The following is a 20366-nucleotide window of genomic DNA, read 5'->3' on the forward strand; positions in this document are numbered from 1 at the left end:
ATCTTGGCCTAAAGACCGTTAGGGTATGTGCATGTTGATGACTTCTACAGTTTTGATTCACACTCTTCTATCTATTTCAGTTTCTTAAATGCCTTGCTGTAATCAGTGTTTACTTAAATCTTAATAAGTCAGGCCAAGGAAACGAACTGGCAATGTATTAGAAAAAAAACTCATATGATTAGTAAATTTATGGAAACATTTTAAGTGTTACTAATAATCACATATAAATTATGTACCATGGCGATAGACTTATCATGAAATTACGTATTATTTTCAAAGATAAATAATGCTTTCAGTAGTCATTCTTTAAAAAAAAAAAAAAGATTTATTTATTATTTGGGAGAGAGAGAGAGCCTGTATGAAAGGGGAGGGGGAAGATGGAGAGGGAGGGAGAATCTCAAGCTGAGCACAGAGCCAAAGCAGGGCTCAATCTTAGTACCTGGATATCATGACCCCAGCTGAAATGAAGAGTTGTGGGCTCAAATGACTGTGCCACCCCGTCACCCCTCAGTAGTCATTCTTATATGCTATTGGCATAAACTTTGAAAGCAGTTTGTATTGAGGACTTAGAAACACTTAGTCTTTGACATAAAATCTGTATTAAAAAAATTCTGCTAACTAAAGTAATCAGTAATGGAAAGATGTTTATTGAAGTATTTTTTTGTGTTTCTAATTTTCTCTGATATATCTGGAAACAATATTAGAGAAATAGTTACTTATAACACATATATATGAATATTGTATATCTAACAATGCTATGTTACGAAGAATCTTTAAATAATTTTGGAAAGTAGTTTTATAAGGAGACTTATATGAAGAGATGGAATGTGAGTTGGGCCATGAAGAATAATAGATGGGCAGATAATTGCATATTGGGCATTTCATTGTGGGGAGACAGCATGAGCAAAAACACAAAGGTGGAAATAAATTTATTATCTGGAAGATAATGATTAATCTGACTGGAAAGTAAGGGTCAGTTTGGAGAAGTAGGAGAAAATGTTATTTACCTGATATGTGTTAGGTACTTGCTAGATAACAGAACACACACAGATGACTAAAAGAGAAAAAATGGGAATTTAGAGGAAGAACATATAAAAGCAACAGCTTCACGAAAAATTTGACAAAACTTAATGACTGGATAAAAGAAAATCAGAGATAGCAAACGTTTTCAGTTTGTATGACACTGATAACAGAAGTGGAAAAGCTGGAAAAGGAGACTCTGGTGCGACAAAGTGCTCGGTCTAGTTGGGTTAGGATATATGCACACAGCAGAGCTTTATTCATTCTATATGTCTTGTTTTGACTTTGAGTTTCTTTTTTTTTCTGAATGATGTTCTTCGTGTAGCTCTAGTTATGCCACTTTCTAGCTGACCAGTGTGAAATTTGCCAAAAGGAACTTTCTAGGAAATTATAAAAATAGTTTAAGTAGTCCACATTCTTTCAAGGTCTATGACATTTAATTAATTATTTTTTTAATGTACTAAAAACAGTACTTGTGTTTGATTCTGTTCATCTTATTTAATACCTTTGTGCGTCGCACTGTAACATATTGGGCATGGGGCCATATCCTTAAGATGACAGTAAATCTCATTCCAAAGTGTATTATAGGTAAGTTTCTTTCTTTGGCAGATGGGAGATTCTTTGGTCAGAGACACCGACGAAGGTGAATGCTTCCCAGGCTCGCCAATTTAAACCTTGTATTAAGCAGATAAATTTTCCCACAAACCTCATACGGCTGGAAGTAAATAGTTCTCTTCTGGATTATTACACTGAATTAGATGCAGTCGTGTTACATGGTACGAAGGACAAGCCAGTGCTTTCTCTCCAGACTTCACTTATTGACATGAATGATCTAGAAGATGATGACTATGAAGAAAAGGATGGTTGTGGCATGGACAGTCTTAGCCAAAAGTTTAGCAGTACTGCCCTCAGGGAAGGGCCAAATAATGGATATTTTGATAAACTGCCTTATGAGGTAAGCCAAAGGTAATCAGCAGCAGTACTGGACATACCACTGTACGTTTTAAATGTTCAGATATTAATGTTTATTTTGGTAGGTATCAGAGAAATACAAGCACTGGTAAAGGGTACATTATCTAATGTATTATATACAGTTAACCTTTGAACAACACAGGTTTGAATTGTGTGGGTCACTTATACGTGGTTTTTTTTTTTTTTTTTTTTTTTTGATAGTATAGTACTGTAAATGCATTTTCCTTAGGAGTTTAACATTTTTCTCTTCTCTAGATTAATGTCATTGTAATAATATGGTATATAATAAATATAATACACAACTCTGTTACTCAACTATTTGTGTTGTATGGCTTCAAGTCAACAGTGGGCTATTTGTAGTTGACTTTTGGGGGAATCAAAAGTTATACATGAACTTTCAACTGTGGAGGGGGATGGTGCCCTGACCAGAAGAGGATTGGAGAACAGAGACTGTAAGAGATGAAATTGGATGGAGGCTCAGAGCTGCCTTGATGCCTGACTCCACAGAACACCATTCATGTAGATGACAGTGATTGAGACATCCTACCATTGACAGTGCACAGCCTGGATCAGAGAGGGCTTGTGGGTTTTACTGAGAGATTTGCATTTTATCCCTTCAGCCAGTGTTCCTCAGGGTATTCTGTGTCTTCAGGACACAGCAAAATTAATCGGGGGTGGGAGTGTCCTAGTAATTGAGACCTTATATAAATAACTTTTGGGAAAAAATTGGAGCAGATCCAAGATTATATTTTCACACTCACTATCTTGTGTTCTCTTGTAGTTTTTATAATGCTTTTTTGAGTGGGAGAGAAAGTTATGGCATAGCTAACATTCCAGGAATTACCCATAATATGTAGTCATTTTTTGCACATGTCTTGGCTCACAATTAGAAAAATTGTCCAGGTGTTTGGCCTTCATGTAAATTTTGGCTTTTATATGTGTCATGGTATAAAAAAAAAAGACTGTACACCTTTTCTGCAGTCAGTAGGGAAACATCAAAGGTTTTATTTTATTTGTTTTAAAAATGAGAATAACACAAAAATGAGGCTTCTGGCTTAGTTTACTCTGCTGGTAAATGAAGAGTAGACCAAGAGGAGATCAGGGTGGGAGGCAGGGACACCAGTCACGAAACCACTGCTGTAATTGAGGGAAGAGATGTTGAAGCCTGGATATTGGAAGATTTGGAAAGGAGATGGATAGGAGAAATATTCCACAGATCAGAAGGTAGAAATTGAAAGTAACTAGTAAATGTTCATATCTAGATGAAGCAGAACATCAGAGAGACTTTCAGGTTTCTGGTTAAAATGACTAGGTGGAGGGACATGCCATTAATCATAAAACAGTGAGTGAAGGTGAGAAGGATATACTGACTTTGAGGTGCCTGTGACTCATCAAAGCATCTCAACTGGTTGAGGGCAGTAGGCAGTTAGTATTTCAGTTTGAAATGCAGGAGGAAGATCTGAGTTTATATTTGAGGGAGTCTACTTGAAAGAGGGGAGGGGCACCATGGTAGATAAAATCAACTGGTGAAAGACTGTAGAGTATGAATAAAGGGTCAAGAGCAGAATTCTGGGAATACTAACGTATAGTCCCATAGAGGAAGACCCATCAGAAAAGGCGCTTGGAATAAAGATGAGAGAGTCTTAAAAGCAAAGCAATAGGAAGCAAAAGAGACATAGAAAACATAAAAAGGACATAGTCCACCCTGTTGCTGCAGAGAGCTAAATTACAAGTGCCCACAGGTTTTGGTTTTTGGGAGTCTTTGATAATCCTTTATGATTATTAGTTTAGTGGAGCCATGAACATAAGGTAAGGGATGAGAAAATCTTACCAAATTCGGTTAAGGCATGAAGGAAGGTGAAAGAAAGTTTATTCTGAGTGTAAGCAGAAAAAATATTTTTGCTAATATACTCTATGGGCTGTACCATGGAGAAGACTGTTCACCAGTAATGAGTTATCCTTGTCATCTTGACTAACACTTCACCCCTTTGTGGTGGCACTCAAAAAAGGTATATCAGAATGAGGGAGAGTGAATTATAGGAATTATCTGTGCTAACTTCCCTTCTGAAAGAAGAAAAGAATGGTGGAGGAAGCAGCAGGGTAGTAAGGTTTTTGTTTGTGATGCAAGTTGGGAGAGATTTCAGCATGTTTCTATGCCAAAGGGAAGGAGGCAGTAGAGAGGGAAACCTTCCAGTACAGGTCAGGGGTTTGATCAGTATAACAAAGGAATATGGAAGAAACCTGGAGAAAGAATCTGTAGTCCTGAGGACTTTAACTGGCTCTGACAAAAGCAGAACACCATATCAGTTAATGCTGCAGGACACTGAATGATCTCTCAGTGACTCAAAGGAGAAACTTAAAAAAAAAAAAAAGTTACCCAAATTCCTTTAAGATAATCCAAATTATTTAAAGTGAAAAAAAAAAAAACCCACCCCATATTTAAATATGTCAAGTGACACAGTGTTTCCATAGTTGAAAATAATTGGATTATTGGTAGAGTGGGTTTTGAGGGTAGATAGATCAATTATGTTTTGGGAGTCCTATATTCATTGTAGTATCAAATGATTCTTCATGCTAGGATGCCCCCATGTAAAAACACATTGTGATAGATACTAGATACTAGATATGTAATGATTAATGGATATTGTCTTGTAGGCCTGAAACCAGTTATCTCTTGTTTAATCAAAATCCCAAAGTGTTTTTTCACACATCAATGTCATGGTCTCAGTGACTTTTCGTTATTCCTTTCCTATTTTAATATTTAATTAAAATGTAATATTAAGTATTATAGAATGTTTTCACACAAAATACACATCTTTTAACATTGGTGACTTTTGTTTGGAACAATGCCAGAAGTTGCTGGGTGTTATTTAAATTGCAAATCATCTGGAAAAAGTGAATTATTGATCCTCTGATACAGGGATATATTTAATTTTTAATGCTTTTTGCACTAAATACTTAAAAATTCTCCTGATATAACTTTTAATATTGAAGTTAAAACAAAAGGATTTTAATTCATTCTACAGATAGTTAAGGTCCTACTGTTGCCAAGCCTGGATGCCTCTCATAGGTTCTTTCAAACATTTAAGAAACAGATAAATCTTGTATTATTCAGACTCTTTCATGGTATAAAGAGAAGGAAAGTTTTCAGCTTTTTTATAAAGCCAGCATAATATTGTGGCACAAAAAAAGACTACAGGACCAATTTTACTTCTGCAAACAAATACAATAAATAGAATTATTTTAAAAGATAATACAACAGAATCATTCAGGATGTATTCCTGGAATTCAAGGGTGTTTTGGTATTAGAGAGTTGTTTTTGGTATTAGAGAATTATAATACCATAGTACTAGGTCAAAAGGAGAAAAATCCTATCTCATCATAGCAGATACATTAAATTGGTTGACAAATGACAGCTGGATAGATATCCAAATTTGTTATCCATCTATGTTTAAAAAAATACCTAGTTAAGCCATTCAATAGTAATTGTCTACTACCAGATATTATTAACAAAAAGCTAATATCATATCTAATTATCCAACACTAGAAAAGCATTGTCCAATGTGGTAGCCAGTAGCCACATGTACTATTGAGCACTTGAAATATGGCTAGTCTGAATTGAGATGTGCTGAAAATATAAAATACAGGATTTCAAAGACTTCATACAAAGAAAAGAATAAAATATCACAGGAGTTTTATATTATTACATGTTGAAATGATCATTTTTAATATATTATTAAACTCTATTGAATTAATATCACTATTCTTTTGTCTGTATTTTTAACTTCATTAAGGAATAATTGACACATATAATTGTATATATTTAAAATGTACAACACGATTTCATATATATATATACACACACACACGCACATTGTAGAATGATTACCAAGATTGAGATAAGTAATAATACATTACCTCATATCACTAATTCTTTTTTTTTTTTTTTGCTTGTGTTGAAAATGCTTAAGATCTACACCCAGCAACTTTCAAGTTTACAGTACAGTATTATTAACTATAGCCTTTTGACTTTTTAAAAAATCTCTTTACATACATACATCACATTTGTGGCTCACATTTAAATTAAAGTAGGAACAAGACAGTAATGTTACTTATCATTGTTCTAGAAGCATTAGCCAGTGCTGAAAATATGAGAAGGAAAAGGAATAATTTTTGGAAAGGAGGCTATAAGATCAACATCGTTTGCAGGCAATATGACTATGTACTAGAATTCTTAGGAGAATAGACTAAAACTATTAGGAACAATAAGTAAGTTGGCAGGTTACAAAGTTAATAGATAAAAACCAATAGTGTTAGGAACTCTAGGAACATAAGAGATCATTAAATGATAAATCATACCATGCCCTTGTGTAAGAAGACACAATAAAGTAAAGGTGTCAGTTTTCCCTAATCTTTGTATTCAATGAAGTCCTAATTAAAATACAGAATTTTTAATTGTTTTTTAATTTGAAAGTTTACCTGAAAAAACATGAAAATACTCAGGAAAATTCTGGAAAAGCGATGGAGGGAGCACTAGTCCCACCAGATAATAAAGTGTATTCTGAAGCTGTGGGACTGATATTTGTGGGTCAACAATGAAGATAGATTCTCATTTGCAACCAAACATTCCAGTGCATTTCAATGTGTAAAGTCTATGAAAATTAGAACAAAACTCATTTGACTCAGAGTTCTATTGATATGAGAGAAATAATGGATAAACAAATACAACAGAATGGAGTCCAGAAACAGATCAGCATAAAAGAAAGAAACATTGGCAACTCCCTTGGCAAAGGGTTATATTTCTATAGTTAAAAAAAGAACAGCAAAAAAAACAAAACAAAACAAAAACAAAAACAAAACAGTGCTATACTGTTTTTTTGTTTTCTTTTTCTGCTCTCAGAATGAGGAAATTTGTTGATACCAATGCTGTCTAGGTGACAAGAGAATGGATCCTTTAAAAAAAAAAAAAAGATTTATTTATTTTTAAGAGAGAGGGCTCAGGGAGAGGCAGAGGGAGAGAATCTCAAGCAGACTCCCCACTGAGCAGGGAGCCTGATGCATGGCTACATCCCAAGACCCATGAGATCATGACCTGAGCTAAAGCCAAGAGTCGGTCACTCAACCAACTGAGCCACGTAGGTACCCCTAAGGGGGTACTTTTTTACACTCTTTGTAGTAAATTGATGCAAACACTGAAGGGCAATTTTGTGTTTATGTCAAAACTTAAAAGCATGTAATTTATACTAAGGTATATTTACATCATTTGTGAAGATATATGTACATGTACATACGTGATATTGCAGTATTATTTGAGACAGGGAAGAAAAAACCAGGATCTACATCAGTGAGAAATCAGTTGAATTGTATATATACCACATCTATAAGAAGGAATGGGCTGGATTTCTCTGTGCAGATAAAGAGGTAACTACAAGATGGATGCATCATTAAATGAGAAAAGCAAGGTATAGAACAGTGTATATAGTATCATTCTTTTAGTGCAAATCCAAAATGGGATTTCATAAGTATTTATTGGAAGAGATCAGAAAAATGGTAAATGCTTATCAATGGAGAGAGGGTTCATTAGATTTGAGGATAGAAACTTTTCGTTTTCTACCTTTCTTCAGTGTTTGGGTTTTCTAATGTTTTTGCCCATTTTCTTTTGTTGTTTGTATAATACTTTACATTTCAGCAGTTTACATGTCATCGAAGTGATGAGATTTTAGACTAATTTTTAATTTCCTTTTATTTTCCTATTATAACACATATCTTTAATATTTTTTAAAGTACAGTTCAGTCTTAAGAGCAAAAACACCCCAGCCTTACTGAACACAATCTATGTATTAGTGAGCAATGCTCATATTTTATGTACCTTTTAAGCTTATTTTAAATATCACGTCACTATTTTGTAATTTTTTTTTTTAATTTTTATTTATTTATGATAGTCACAGACAGAGAGAGGCAGAGACACAGGCAGAGGGAGAAGCAGGCTCCATGCACCAGGAGCCCGACGTGGGATTCGATCCCGGGTCTCCAGGATCCCGCCCTGGGCCAAAGGCAGGCGCTAAACCTCTGCGCCACCCAGGGATCCCTATTTTGTAATTTTTTTGGCTAAAACAGTGTAATTATGTCCTGAAATTAATATTGGGCTTACATGGTCAAATAAACTGAAGAGCATCATTTAGGTTAAAGGGCATATTTGCAAAACAAAAAGAGTAGCTAGACAAATACACTGCGTTAAGCAAGAAATGCAGTATTCTCTTTCATCTGAAGATTTTTAACATTTAGCAAACATTTGATCTTTTTTTCCTTTGTTTCTTGGTCTAGAATAGGCTATTTTTAGCAGTAGTTCTAGAAAAGTTAGTTTAGAAGCCCCAACCTGTTCACCATCAAAAACAAACAAACAAACACCAAATCTTGGACTAGTTCAAGGAAACTATTTTAATTAGAGCTAAAAATAATTTAGATTCCTCCTCTTACTACTTTTTGTATCTGTCTGCTGTTCCATCATCACTGCCAGCAGGCCCCTGTTTTCTCTTTCCTCCGGGAATTCTGTAACAGCTCCTTGACTGGTTCTCTTTCTGCCTCCCTGCCTCCAGTGGTATCCCCTGTGATGAGCTTTCCAAACACAAATCTGACCGTGTCATTCTGCAGTTTAAATCCCTTCAGGGGATTTATTGCCTTCGGAATAAATTCACGCTCCTCTGTAAGGCTCTTTGTAACCCAGTCCTTAACCACTAACAAGTCTTTCACTTAGTTTGGCTCTCACCCTTTAAAGCTGAGCCTTCCTGGTACAAGTATACTCTCCCTTTGCGGTTAGGCTGGTATCTTCCGGAGCAGCCTCTGTTCTTCTCTTTCAAAGCTATTAAAACATGTCATTGTGCTTACCAGGTCCCCCCTGGACTCTGCAAAACTCTGAAAATGGGAACTCTCATCTATCACCATGTTGGAGGTGTAGTAGATGTGCAGTTGTTGAGTCTATGAAAAACTGTATTAGATTACCAAAATATATGTTTGTACTATAAAAAAATGGGTCAATATGAGCCAATATGCTTTAAACAGTTTGAAATGTAATATATATTATCTTATGTAAATACGGTTTCTTCTGATTTGGATAATTATGGGGAATTGTGATTTAGTATGTAAAAATATTGTTATAAAATACATGATACTTTTGTTCTTTATTAGACCATATAATACACTTAAGTGATATTGTCTTTCAATCTGTTTGATGTAGCTCATTCAACTGATTCTGAATCATCTTACGCTACCAGACTTGTGTCGATTAGCACAGACTTGCAAACTACTGAACCAGCATTGCTGTGATCCTCTCCAATACATCCACCTCAATCTGCAACCGTACTGGGCAAAACTGAATGACACCTCTCTGGAATTTCTGCAGGCTCGCTGCACCCTCGTTCAGTGGCTTAATTTATCTTGGACTGGCAATAGGGGCTTCATCTCTGTTGCAGGATTTAGCAGGTGAGTGCCAAGCCTCGTTGCACATACTTTACCAGCAGGCAGTACTTACTACGGAGTAGTTTCCATAATAAGAGTGTGAAAGTATCTACCATATACTTTACACAAATAAAAAGGAAATCCATTTTGTGTATCATCATGTTCAGAATGCTTCTATTTATCAAAGTGAGTGAGTTTCATCATCCTGTTCAGCTAAACTTCACAATAATATGAAGGGAAACTTTCCCCTTTACCTCCTTTTATTTAAATTTTTTTAAATCCTAAGTAACTTTCAACAGAGCTCCTTTTTTTCTTTCTCATATTTTCAGCACAGATGATTAACACATTTTAAAAACTATTTCCAAATCAAAATCCACCTCTCTAATGTGATTTGTCAGAAATGGAAAACAATTTATTATAGAACATTTTTAATTAAATCTTAATTACATGTGCAATACATCACCCAAATTTAGAAGCTCATTTAAACTAATTATGTTGAAAATGCAATTGCATGCTAAGTAGGCGACCACACTTGCAGACCTGCCCAGGTGTTTCTGCTCCTTTCTATTTAAGCATTTCGTTTTCTTACTATTAAATGTCACCTGTTAAACATTTGAAAGCTTACACAAGTGCATATTCATTTAGTAATGCTGTATTAATTTTGCTTATGATACAAACAGGTGTTTTTCTCTTAACCTTGATGAGGGTTATTCTCATTGTACATTACAGTATAATCCCATCATTTCATTAAGTTAAATAATGAAGGAGTAGAAACTTTGGGGAAATTACCTGTTATTTTTGATTAATGAATAATCTTCTATCCTGTTTTTAGAAGTTAAAAATGAGCAACCGCTCTCCCTTCACACATCCTCAGTGGATACATTCTTGCACAGTGGTTTATGAATTAGAAATTAGTATATTGAGCCTTGTTTTCCCTTGACTAGACTATAAAAATAAAGATGCAGTTCCAGAAATAAATATTTGATGCCATAAGATTCGGATGAAATAATAATGTTTGGGATAGTAACAGTGTGTTCCAAGTACTAATATTGATAGTTTCTGTATCAAAATAAAAAATAAACACAAGCTGTAATGGCTTACAGCACGTTTTGAAATGTGGATGCATTGAGTTCCTTTCTTTCCCGCCAAAAACAGCCAGGGAAAGGAGTTCTTAGATAAAGCAGTATGGTATTGTGGGTCAGAGAGTACACAGATTTTTTTTTATAGCATGCTATGTATATACAAAATGTTTTCTATTATGTAAATTTGCTTAAGAGGAGATATCTATGGTTAAAAAAAATAGGCAGTTCTTTTTTAGCTTGTGATTTTGGTGAATTTTAATAGAATCCACATTTTTAAAAATTGCTTGACATTTGACAGCTACCAGTTGAAACAGAGCTTAATCCTTTCTACTTCCCCTTGCCATCCCCCACCCACTTCATGTGAAATTTTTCCTCTCTGCTAATAGGGCCAAGAAGAAGTGAAGCTAATGATGACTGTGGGTATTTAGAGCAGCTATGGATCATATAAGTCAAGACTGACTTAGAGTAGCTATTGTCAGTAAGCATTATTTTACATTATAAGGACCTTCCAGGTATTTTAATTCCTCTTATAGCTCCTTCCTCAATGTTCCACAGTACTGGGAATTTATTGTTTATTTTCACCCTTCGTGCATAAGGAATTATAGTGAGTGTCATTGGCCATGTAAAGAGACATTTAACGTAGTTCCTACATCAGGCTACGGAAAAGATAAAGATATAAGGATAAACATGTAAACATCCTTCCTGTATTTTTATTAATAGAATAACAGGATGACAATTAATGAGTGTGGACTGTAAAGAAAACGTTGTAGTGAACAGCTGAAGTCCAGCTTCTTTGGCAAAATGTTGCATGTGACCCTGATATGATGACTAAAATGTAACAGTAATATTAAATCATTGTTTCAGAACTCCCTTTATTTGACTCATTCTGGTGCAGGAACTGAGACCTAACTTGTGAGAAGAAAGTTTAGTAATGCTACTTTTTAAATTTTAGACTCATAATGGATAAAGATCTTCTTTTGCAAGATTAAAGCTCCAATCTACTTTCTCACCAGCAATTTCCTTTCCATTTTCAATTCAGCCATGTTAGTTGCTGTGGGGCTGTTTGAATAATCATAAAGGTACATACATAAATTTAACTTTTCCATATTTTACTGTAGTATTTCAGCCAGTAAAACTGTGAATCTTGATAGAATTCCTTTATGCATAGTCCTCATTCCCATTAAGAAAATAAAAAGTTTACATACCAGGGAGAGAGAATTCTTTTCTGGGTGGAAGACATTGGAGTTTCACTTACTGATTGCTGGTGGCCCCCTTGACTTGACTGCTGAATCGATAGTCATTATGGCTTGTAGGCAGCGTTCCCAGAATAAACAATAAATATTCATGGCTTGATTATTAATGAATAATCTATGAATAAGTATGGTCTATTTATGCTCATTACTGTGAATAAGACTTATTTATAATATTTTAAAGAAAAAAAGTACATTTTTAAACTAGAGCCCAGTGATGATCAGCTGCTGCTTTTGAGCAAGTCTTTGGGAAAAGTTTGATACAGTTTTATCTTTGTTGCCGAAAACCTTTCCTCACAAGTTGGAACTGTTTAACTGGATTTCAAAGAACTTTTAGGAATTTATATTATTCAAAATAGTAGGAAAATAGGCTGAATTGGAATAGCAAGAAGTTAAAGTTTTAATCAGTTATTAAAATCCTATTCTATCTCCAGATTTGTGATTTGCAACTTCAGGTACTGCTCATGCATATCATTACTCATTAGAATTGCATCTTTTATAATTCCACTTTTCTTTTATAATACAGTTCCCTCAAGTCTTGGGTATTTCTTTGCCCCCCTGCCTGTTTGTGCTTTGAGGTTTAATCATATCACTCTGATGCTCAAAAAGCCTTGGGTTTATTTTTCCACTACTATGTTTCTTCGGAGAGTTGCCCAAATTAATCACTTTGATCTCTACTTCAGTTATGTAGATATTCTTACCCTTGACTCCTCTAATTGTTTCCTTCATAAAACATTCTTGGGTGCTTTTTAGATTCAGGAACTTTATTAGATGTTTTGACACAGAGCTAAAATTTTATAGGATAAAGAGCTTATTGCTTATTTGTTTATTCAATTGCCTACCCATGCTTTATACAGTTGTCTCTTTTAGAATATCAGTTCCCAGAGACTTGAGATAATTTTAAGACTTTCTTTCCCCTGCCAACAAAGAGCTTTGTTTTTAATGGCTTTATTTTGAATCAGATGTATTAAATAAAATTCCAAATTTTATGAGATTAAAGATTGATCTTAAATATGCTGTTTTATAAAACTCACAGTCAGCTGACAAAATGTACCATTAGCAATCAGAAGCCATAGATGTTTATGTCTAATTCTCCCCTTACCTTTTATTTTCCCCCCTACCTTTACACATCACACAAGTTGAGAGGATTGGTGTCTTTTATTTTGATGAGTAAACTCAGATTAAATAATTTATTCATATGATTTTATTATTTCATTGTGCAAGTTTACCATTTAGTAAATTACTTCTTATGTACCTACATTACTCTGGACAAATTAATTCACCACATAAAGCCATTTCTTTCTTTTTTTTTTTTTAATTTTTATTTTATTATTTTTTTTAATTTATGATAGGCACACAGTGAGAGAGAGAGAGAGGCAGAGACACAGGCAGAGGGAGAAGCAGGCTCCATGCACTGGGAGCCCGACGTGGGATTCGATCCCGGGTCTCCAGGATCGTGCCCTGGGCCAAAGGCAGGCTCTAAACCGCTGCGCCACCCAGGGATCCCCATTTATTTCTTTCCTATAGCAAGAGACCTAGTTTGGGATTATTCATTTGAAGTTAGATCTTCTCATAATACCCTCAATATCAAGAAATACATTGTGAGCATTCATACCATGGAAAGAATAGGCTGTAGGAAATGAAGCTGTAGTTCTCCTTTCAAGTGACTAGTATCGCAATTGAGATGAATAAATGGATGACCAAGACAAAAACATGCATGTAATTATGCATTAAAATAAGACTTACAAGAGGAGCATTAAGAAACAAGAGTTGTGTTAAGCTAATTGAGTCTGCTGTTACTTCTGCCTTCTTGAACTGTAGATCATGAAAAAGTAGATAGTGTAGATCCTGTAAGTTTAGGAAGATGCAGTATGGGGATATTGACCAAATAATCTGCTCAGAGTAAAAATATGCAATATTGAAAAAGAGAGGGAAAGTCAGAAAGGTAGTATAAGCATGATCATTATCTTTATTGTGCTTTCAAATTTTGTCATTTATTAAATCAATTTGGGGAGTTTTCTTTTTTTTTAAGATTTTATTATTTATTCATGAGAGATACACAAGAGAGGCAGAGACACAGGCAGAGAAAGAAGCAGGCTCCATGCAGGGAGGCTGATGTGGGACTCCATCCCAGGACTCCAGGATCATGCCCTGGGCTGAAGGCAGACGCCCAACCGCTGAGCCACCCAGGCGTCTAGTTAGGGAAGTTAGGGAAGTTTTCTAGTCTGTTAACGAGTTGCTTTCTGCTGATTGGCTTGACATCACTCTGTACGTTCTTTAGAGGAAAAAAGTTCAATAATGAGAGTAATGAGAAAAGAGGTGTTAAAGTATTCCAAGTCCAGCATGAGAAATAATTATAGAATAAACTGCTTAGCCAAATAGTGAAGACCTTCAAGAGATAAGGTGCCTGAAGATTTTGAGTTAATATACTCACTTAATTTTTGTAATCTGCAAATACTTGTAGAAGTATCAGATAAAAATAGAATAGTCTTTAGTTCTCTGAAACTCTACATCCATTTCTAGGTTGTAGCTTACAAAAATATGAAGAAGTACCTATAACTAATGTTTATACTCAAAGTTAGGTAAAATTGTTAATTTTGTCGTATTTCTTGAGAGTAGTTTAACTGTAGTAAGGAAAAAATACCCTGAGTCCATAGAACTTAGTCTCTTCTGGAGTAGAGGAAAGTTAAATTTGTCAAGTGAATTTTCATAATTGAAAGGTACATTCAGTAAACTCTCATCAAATGTTTTTTCCATTCCTGACCTTGTGCTGTGTTAGGTTCACCAAAAATCTGTTTCAGTTGCCAAAGGATTTGAGGCAGCTTATAAACTCAGTATAAACAAATTAGTGGGGAAGGAAATTGTAGTTAAGAGGGAAAAAAAAAAGTAGTGGTTGAGGAATAGAGGAGTCTGAATTCAGTTCAGTGTAGAGAAGATATGTCATCATTTAGTATACATTGCCTACCTTTGAAATGGATCCAGAATCCAAATATTGTGCACCACATTCAGTACTACCACCTGGATCCAGTGCACCCTCTTCTCTTTCCTGAATGTTGTAGTGGTGTCCCGACTGTCCCCCTGTTTATACTCCACTTCCCCTTCTGTCTGTTCTCTACACAGAAACCGGAGTGACCCTGCTAAAACACAAGGAGGTTGTGTTACTCGTCTGCTCAAGACCCTCTAATGATTGAGAATGCCCAAAGCCAAAGTGCTTATGGGACATATACTGAATGAACTGCCTCTTCCTCCTCTGACCTGCTCCTCATCTCTCCCTTACTTTGTACCTCCTGCATTAATCTCTTTATATTTCCTCGCTCTATATGGTGTCCTGCCTCCAGAGTATCCTGCACCAAAGCTGCTGCATTTACCCTTCCCTCAGTCTGGAATGTTCTTTCCCATACTTTGCTTTATTTACCTCCCATACTTGCTTTGGGTCTTGTTCCTCTTCTCAGTGATACCCTTGATACTTCCTATTGCCTTGCCCTGCTTTTATTTCCTCCTCGACACTTTTTACTTTCTAATATAGTATTTGTTTTACTCGTTTACTTATTTATAGCCTGCCTCTCCTACCAAAATATAAGTAAGTTCTATGAGACCAGGGACTTTGTTTTGTCCACTAACTCCCATTAGAGTAATATCTGGGTCAAAATAGGACCTCAGTAAGTATTTGTTAAATGAATGAATGAACATGCTTGATGCAAACTGCAATTTAGCTAATTCAACTTAGCAAAGGTAACAGTAGTGAAACAGGTGGGCAGAAATCCGGGAGAAGGAGTAGCTTGAGGAGTGTTGGGGAATTTTAAGGAAGGGGTAGGCAGTTGTGTGAAATGCCACAATAAGTCAGGTAATTCAAGCACTGAAAAGAAAGGGCATTGAATTTGGCATTTAAAAGGAAAGGGCAAATTTTAGGGAGAACAAAACACATATTGCAGTGGATTAAGGATAAATGGTTGTTCAGGTATAAATAAGATATGTGAGTAATAGTTATTTTCAACATTTAAAATAAATTTGTAGCAATTGAATTTTTAATTGTATAATGTGAGTTGTCCAGGATTCAACTTTTATGTTATGTTTGTGGGGTGCTTTGACCTTTACCAATAGCTTCACATATTGTTTGATGTTCAAAACCATGAGGCAGCGTGGTGAGTGCTATTATGTAATTCTAGTCTGCGTTTTACAGCCGAGAAAGTGCTGAGACTTGGCTAAATGCCTTTTCCAAGGGCACATGCCAGGGAGTGGAACAGGGCAAAGTATTAATCTTTTGACTTAGAAGTCCAATGTTACTTCCTTTATTTTCATAAGTGATTGATTTAGTCAATTTTACTTTATATGTATACTTGAAAGCTAATTAATCCATTCAGGAAAAAAAAGATGTGGCATAAATAAACTAATGGCATGTTACTGATGTGGCCCTGTGATAGGCAAGAAAATGTCAAGAGACCTAGACAGGGATGATTGGTGCACTTAAGTGTTTAATATGCTTAACTGATCAAGTTTCATGGATTCAAATATTCCTAGACTCACATTTAGTTTTATATTATTTTCAGATGATGATTATGGACAGGACTGTTGCCCTCATCTGTACTGCAACTAAGATAAATATTGTTATTACTATTCTGATATAGAGTTTTATGTCTGCCATGTTGAATTTTTCTGTGAATTATTTTCTGTGTATTTCTGCAATTGAATATCTTGTATTAATTTCAACATCAGTCTAGTAAATAGTAACAGTTACAAGGAACATTACAGTAGTACAGTTAAACCAGTTCAGATATTTCTTTAGTTGAGAGGAGGCTAGTCTGATTTATTTTAAGGTCATTTAATTAAAGCTTTCACCTTCTGTGTCGCATTCAAAATAAATTATCCAGAACTGGGTGGATATTGTTTAGGGGAAAATATCTTCTAAAAGTTTTGTTATGTTTTTGGTTTTTGACCTTACCAACTCAGATGTGAATTTTAGATAGAAGATATACATTCTCTGCTTTCTTAATTTTTTACTTAGCAGTAGCTCACTTTTTATATGATGGAAATACATCTTATCGTATCAAAGTGATTTATTTTAGCCTAATCATACCTATTTTGATAGGTAGTAAATGAGAATTTAAGTGAAACAAGTTTAACATTTTCTCTAATAAAAATGCATTCTTCTGAAGGTGTCTACTAAGAGTTGAGGTAATTCAATGTACTTGCAAAAATATCTTTTACTATGCAAAATTCACACGTAACATTATTTTTACAGGTTTCTGAAGGTTTGTGGATCTGAATTAGTGCGCCTTGAATTATCCTGCAGCCACTTTCTTAATGAAACTTGCTTGGAGATTATTTCTGAGATGTGTCCAAATTTACAGGACTTAAATCTCTCATCCTGTGATAAACTACCACCTCAAGCTTTCAACCACATTGCCAAATTATGCGGTCTTAAACGACTTGTTCTCTACAGAACAAAAGTAGAGGTATGAATATCACCATTCACATCTTTGCTAGTGTGATAGCCAACTGAATATTTAGTTGCCTGTAATTGCTCATGATAATATGCTTTCTGATTCTTAAATAAATTTTGATGCCACTTGAGTATTCTAAAATTAATAGAGCTGATTTAGTCATTTAAAAATTATTTAGAGTCTAATCTGTTGTTTTTATAATTACAGGAAAATGTTCTTCTCTATGTTCTTAAAATTTTTATAATGTTGTTCATGTTTTCAGGTAAAGAATTAAGCGGTGAGCTTAGGTGAGCTGAAATGCTGACAAGGAATGAATTAGAGAAGGAGGTAGAATGATAGTGTGCAGGAGAGAGGAAACCCAGTGGAATTTATCCAGGGCCAGACTTAGGAGTTAAATTAATTCTCAGTACCATAGTTTAGGAGTCTCACTAATGAAAAGTGGAATCTTTTCATGTATATTGATCTACTTCCATTTTTCACCAGTATCTCTAGGACTTCTTTCCAGGTGACTACATACTGACTCTTTTCATTAACTGTGTAGTATAGGTTATACCGTAATCTGTTCCACCATTCCCCAAGTGAACAACGCTCAGGGTTTTCCAGTTCTTTTCCTTTTATAAATTATCTAGCAATAACATTCTTTTTTTCAGAGTTTTGCATACACCTACTGCTATTGCTCTAGAATAGAGTCCTGTAAATGGTATTGCTGGATCAAAGAGTGTGTGCCTGGGCCCCTGTAGTAAAGACTCACTTGTCCTATACTCGTTTCCTTTACTCCAGTCATGTTGACCTTCTTTTTATTACTTGAACATTCTAATCTGGTCCCAGCTCATGGCTCTTGGCTTTTCTGCCTGCCTAGAATGTTTTTCCAGCTTATTATGTGGCTACCCTTTTCTTAGCTCAGTGTTCAATTCAAGTTTTTTTTTTTTTCAGAGATCACTTTTGGACATTTATAAAAAGGTAGCCCTCTTTCTGGTTTCTTTCATATTATCCAGTTTTATTTCCTTCTTAGCAACTGTATCACTCTTAAGTGATTTTGTTTTCTTATTAATATCTGTCTCCTTACACTGGGATATAAATTTCAGGAAGGTAGGAAGGAGCCTTGTCTGTCTTTCTCATTGCCATTTTTCGAACATCTAGGATGGTACTTGGTAAGATTGGTCATTTGATAAATGAAATGAATGAGTAAAATAACCAAATTACTTTTCCAAAATTGTATACCAGATACTTCCTCATTGTAGTGAACCCTTGACTGTCTCTAATGGTATCTTAGTCAATGTATTTAACCTGTGGTATTTCAGTTTTCTTTTCTCTAAAATAGTATAAAAAAATACAGATCTCAGGGCCGGGGCATTGTGAGAATTAAATCACATGTAAAATGTTTAGAGGGTGCCTAGAATATAGCAATCTCTCAATAAATACTAGCTGCAAAAAATAGTAGTTGGTACAAATAGTTTCATCATGGGGCAGTTTTGTGGTATGTTTTACTCTGTGGTAGGGAAAGTCTCATCTCTATTTTTACACGTTTGTTAATCCTTGTACATTCTTCTTCCAGTTGTATCTTTCAGCAAAGATTTTATTAAAAGTACATTCATTTGATTTCATTTTTCTCTTTAATACGGCTTCCATCATTCATGTATGCCTTGTTTTACATCCAAGAGCATGTTATAGTTTTCTTCACTTAGGTTTTATATCTTTCTGGTTAAAAGATTTCTCTCTTGCATTTTATAGTGTCAGATACAGTTTCCTCTTCTATTTAATTTTGATTGGTTATTGCTAGTTTAGAGTTTATTGTTTTTTGTGTATTTATTTTGTATCTGCTTACCTTACTGAATGCTCATAATTGTTCTAATAACTTTTTATTTATGCTTTTGTATTTTCTAATACAATTACATAATCTCAAAATTAATACTTTTTTTTGTTTTTCAATGATTAAAGTGTTGCTTCGTTAGATAGAACTTACTAAATATAGAGTTATAGCAAGTATACCGGTCTTATTTTTTATATAGTAGGAATTTCTTTAATGTTTCATTTTTAAAATATCTATACAACAAATATTTGTCTACCTATTGTGTGTCAGGCACTGTTTTAGGCACTGGAACCTTAGTATTGAACTAAAGACACAGTCCCTCATGCAGCTTACTGATTTTATATGTTGTTTGATACTGCTTTCTAATAAGTAATTTTTATCATCCTTGTTTGATTAAGAATATTTTATCAAAAATATGTATTATTTTTAAGGCTCCATTAATGCATTCATCTTTTTTCTTCTTTTATTTATCAGTATGATGACTTATGTTGAATAGTGACTCTTGTATCCCTACATGCTTTTAATTTAATACAGCACTAAGCTAATTTCCTAATATTTTGGAGCCAAATTGCATGAATTTGAACTCCAGCTCTATCATTTATGAATTATTACCTTGAGGAGGTTTCTTGATCCCTTATGCTTCAGCTTTCCCTTCTATAAAATGGAGATAAGAATAGTATGCATCACAAAGAGTTTTTGTGAGGATTAAATGATTTAATATTCATGAAGCGTCTGTAACAGTGCCTGGTTCATAGTAAATATTCTTTAAGGATTTATACTTAAAAATAATTTTTATATCTGCTTTCTTAAGAGCTGTGGTTTTCTTTTTCATGCTGTTTTTATCAGGTCTGAGGCTAGGATCATGACAGCATAGAACAATGATTTGGGAAACTCCCATTTTTCTTTCATCTGGCATCACTTGAATAGATGGAAATTAACTGTTGCAGAATTTACCTATAAAACCATCTGGGTATATAGCCTTTTTTAGTGGTAGATCAGACTATATACCTTTTTACAGATGTGATGTGTTTTTCTAATCTATGGAAGCCTGAAAGTATGAGTATAAGAGCTTCTGTTTAATAAAATATTTTCAATTTGGGGGCAAAATGTTTAGCTAGAGTTTAACTGGTGACCTGGTCGGGTAGAAAGAAGACTGATTTTAGTTCTGGCCCCATGACAAACTTAATGATCTAGGTTGAGTCACATAGTCTCTCAAATTCCTAGATTCATTTTTTTGTAAAATGAAAGGACTATTGTCCCTGAATGCCAGTTTAAAGACAATGTTAGCCTATGTTTTCATTGGTCTGTTGTGAAATGACTTACCATTTGTGAGTAT

The 20366-nt window shown here is 34.6% G+C and overlaps 2 protein-coding genes across 6 annotated transcripts in view; one reads left to right on the plus strand and one right to left on the minus strand.

Annotated features, from left to right (window-relative positions):
- Positions 1 to 20366, plus strand: part of FBXL4 (F-box and leucine rich repeat protein 4) — a 79025-nt gene that overhangs the window by 24420 nt on the left and 34239 nt on the right. For all 3 annotated transcript variants that reach the window (XM_077902997.1, XM_077902998.1, XM_077903000.1), the window contains 3 exons: positions 1630 to 1975; positions 9227 to 9471; positions 17019 to 17232. In XM_077902997.1, the coding sequence (XP_077759123.1) occupies positions 1630 to 1975; positions 9227 to 9471; positions 17019 to 17232 (805 nt within the window). The remainder of the gene's footprint in view (positions 1 to 1629; positions 1976 to 9226; positions 9472 to 17018; positions 17233 to 20366) is intronic.
- LOC144317091 (uncharacterized) overlaps positions 13729 to 20366 on the minus strand; it is a 67494-nt gene continuing 60856 nt past the window's right edge. For all 3 annotated transcript variants that reach the window (XR_013382970.1, XR_013382969.1, XM_077903001.1), the window contains 2 exons: positions 14745 to 14916; positions 13729 to 14054 (listed from right to left, as the gene is read on the minus strand). Coding sequence is in view for 1 of the 3 variants with exons in the window: in XM_077903001.1 (XP_077759127.1) it covers positions 14000 to 14054; positions 14745 to 14916 (227 nt within the window). In the remaining 2 variants the exon portion in view is untranslated. The remainder of the gene's footprint in view (positions 14055 to 14744; positions 14917 to 20366) is intronic.

The sequence above is a fragment of the Canis aureus genome, chromosome 7 (assembly GCF_053574225.1).
Source record: "Canis aureus isolate CA01 chromosome 7, VMU_Caureus_v.1.0, whole genome shotgun sequence".
NCBI lineage: Eukaryota > Metazoa > Chordata > Mammalia > Carnivora > Canidae > Canis > Canis aureus.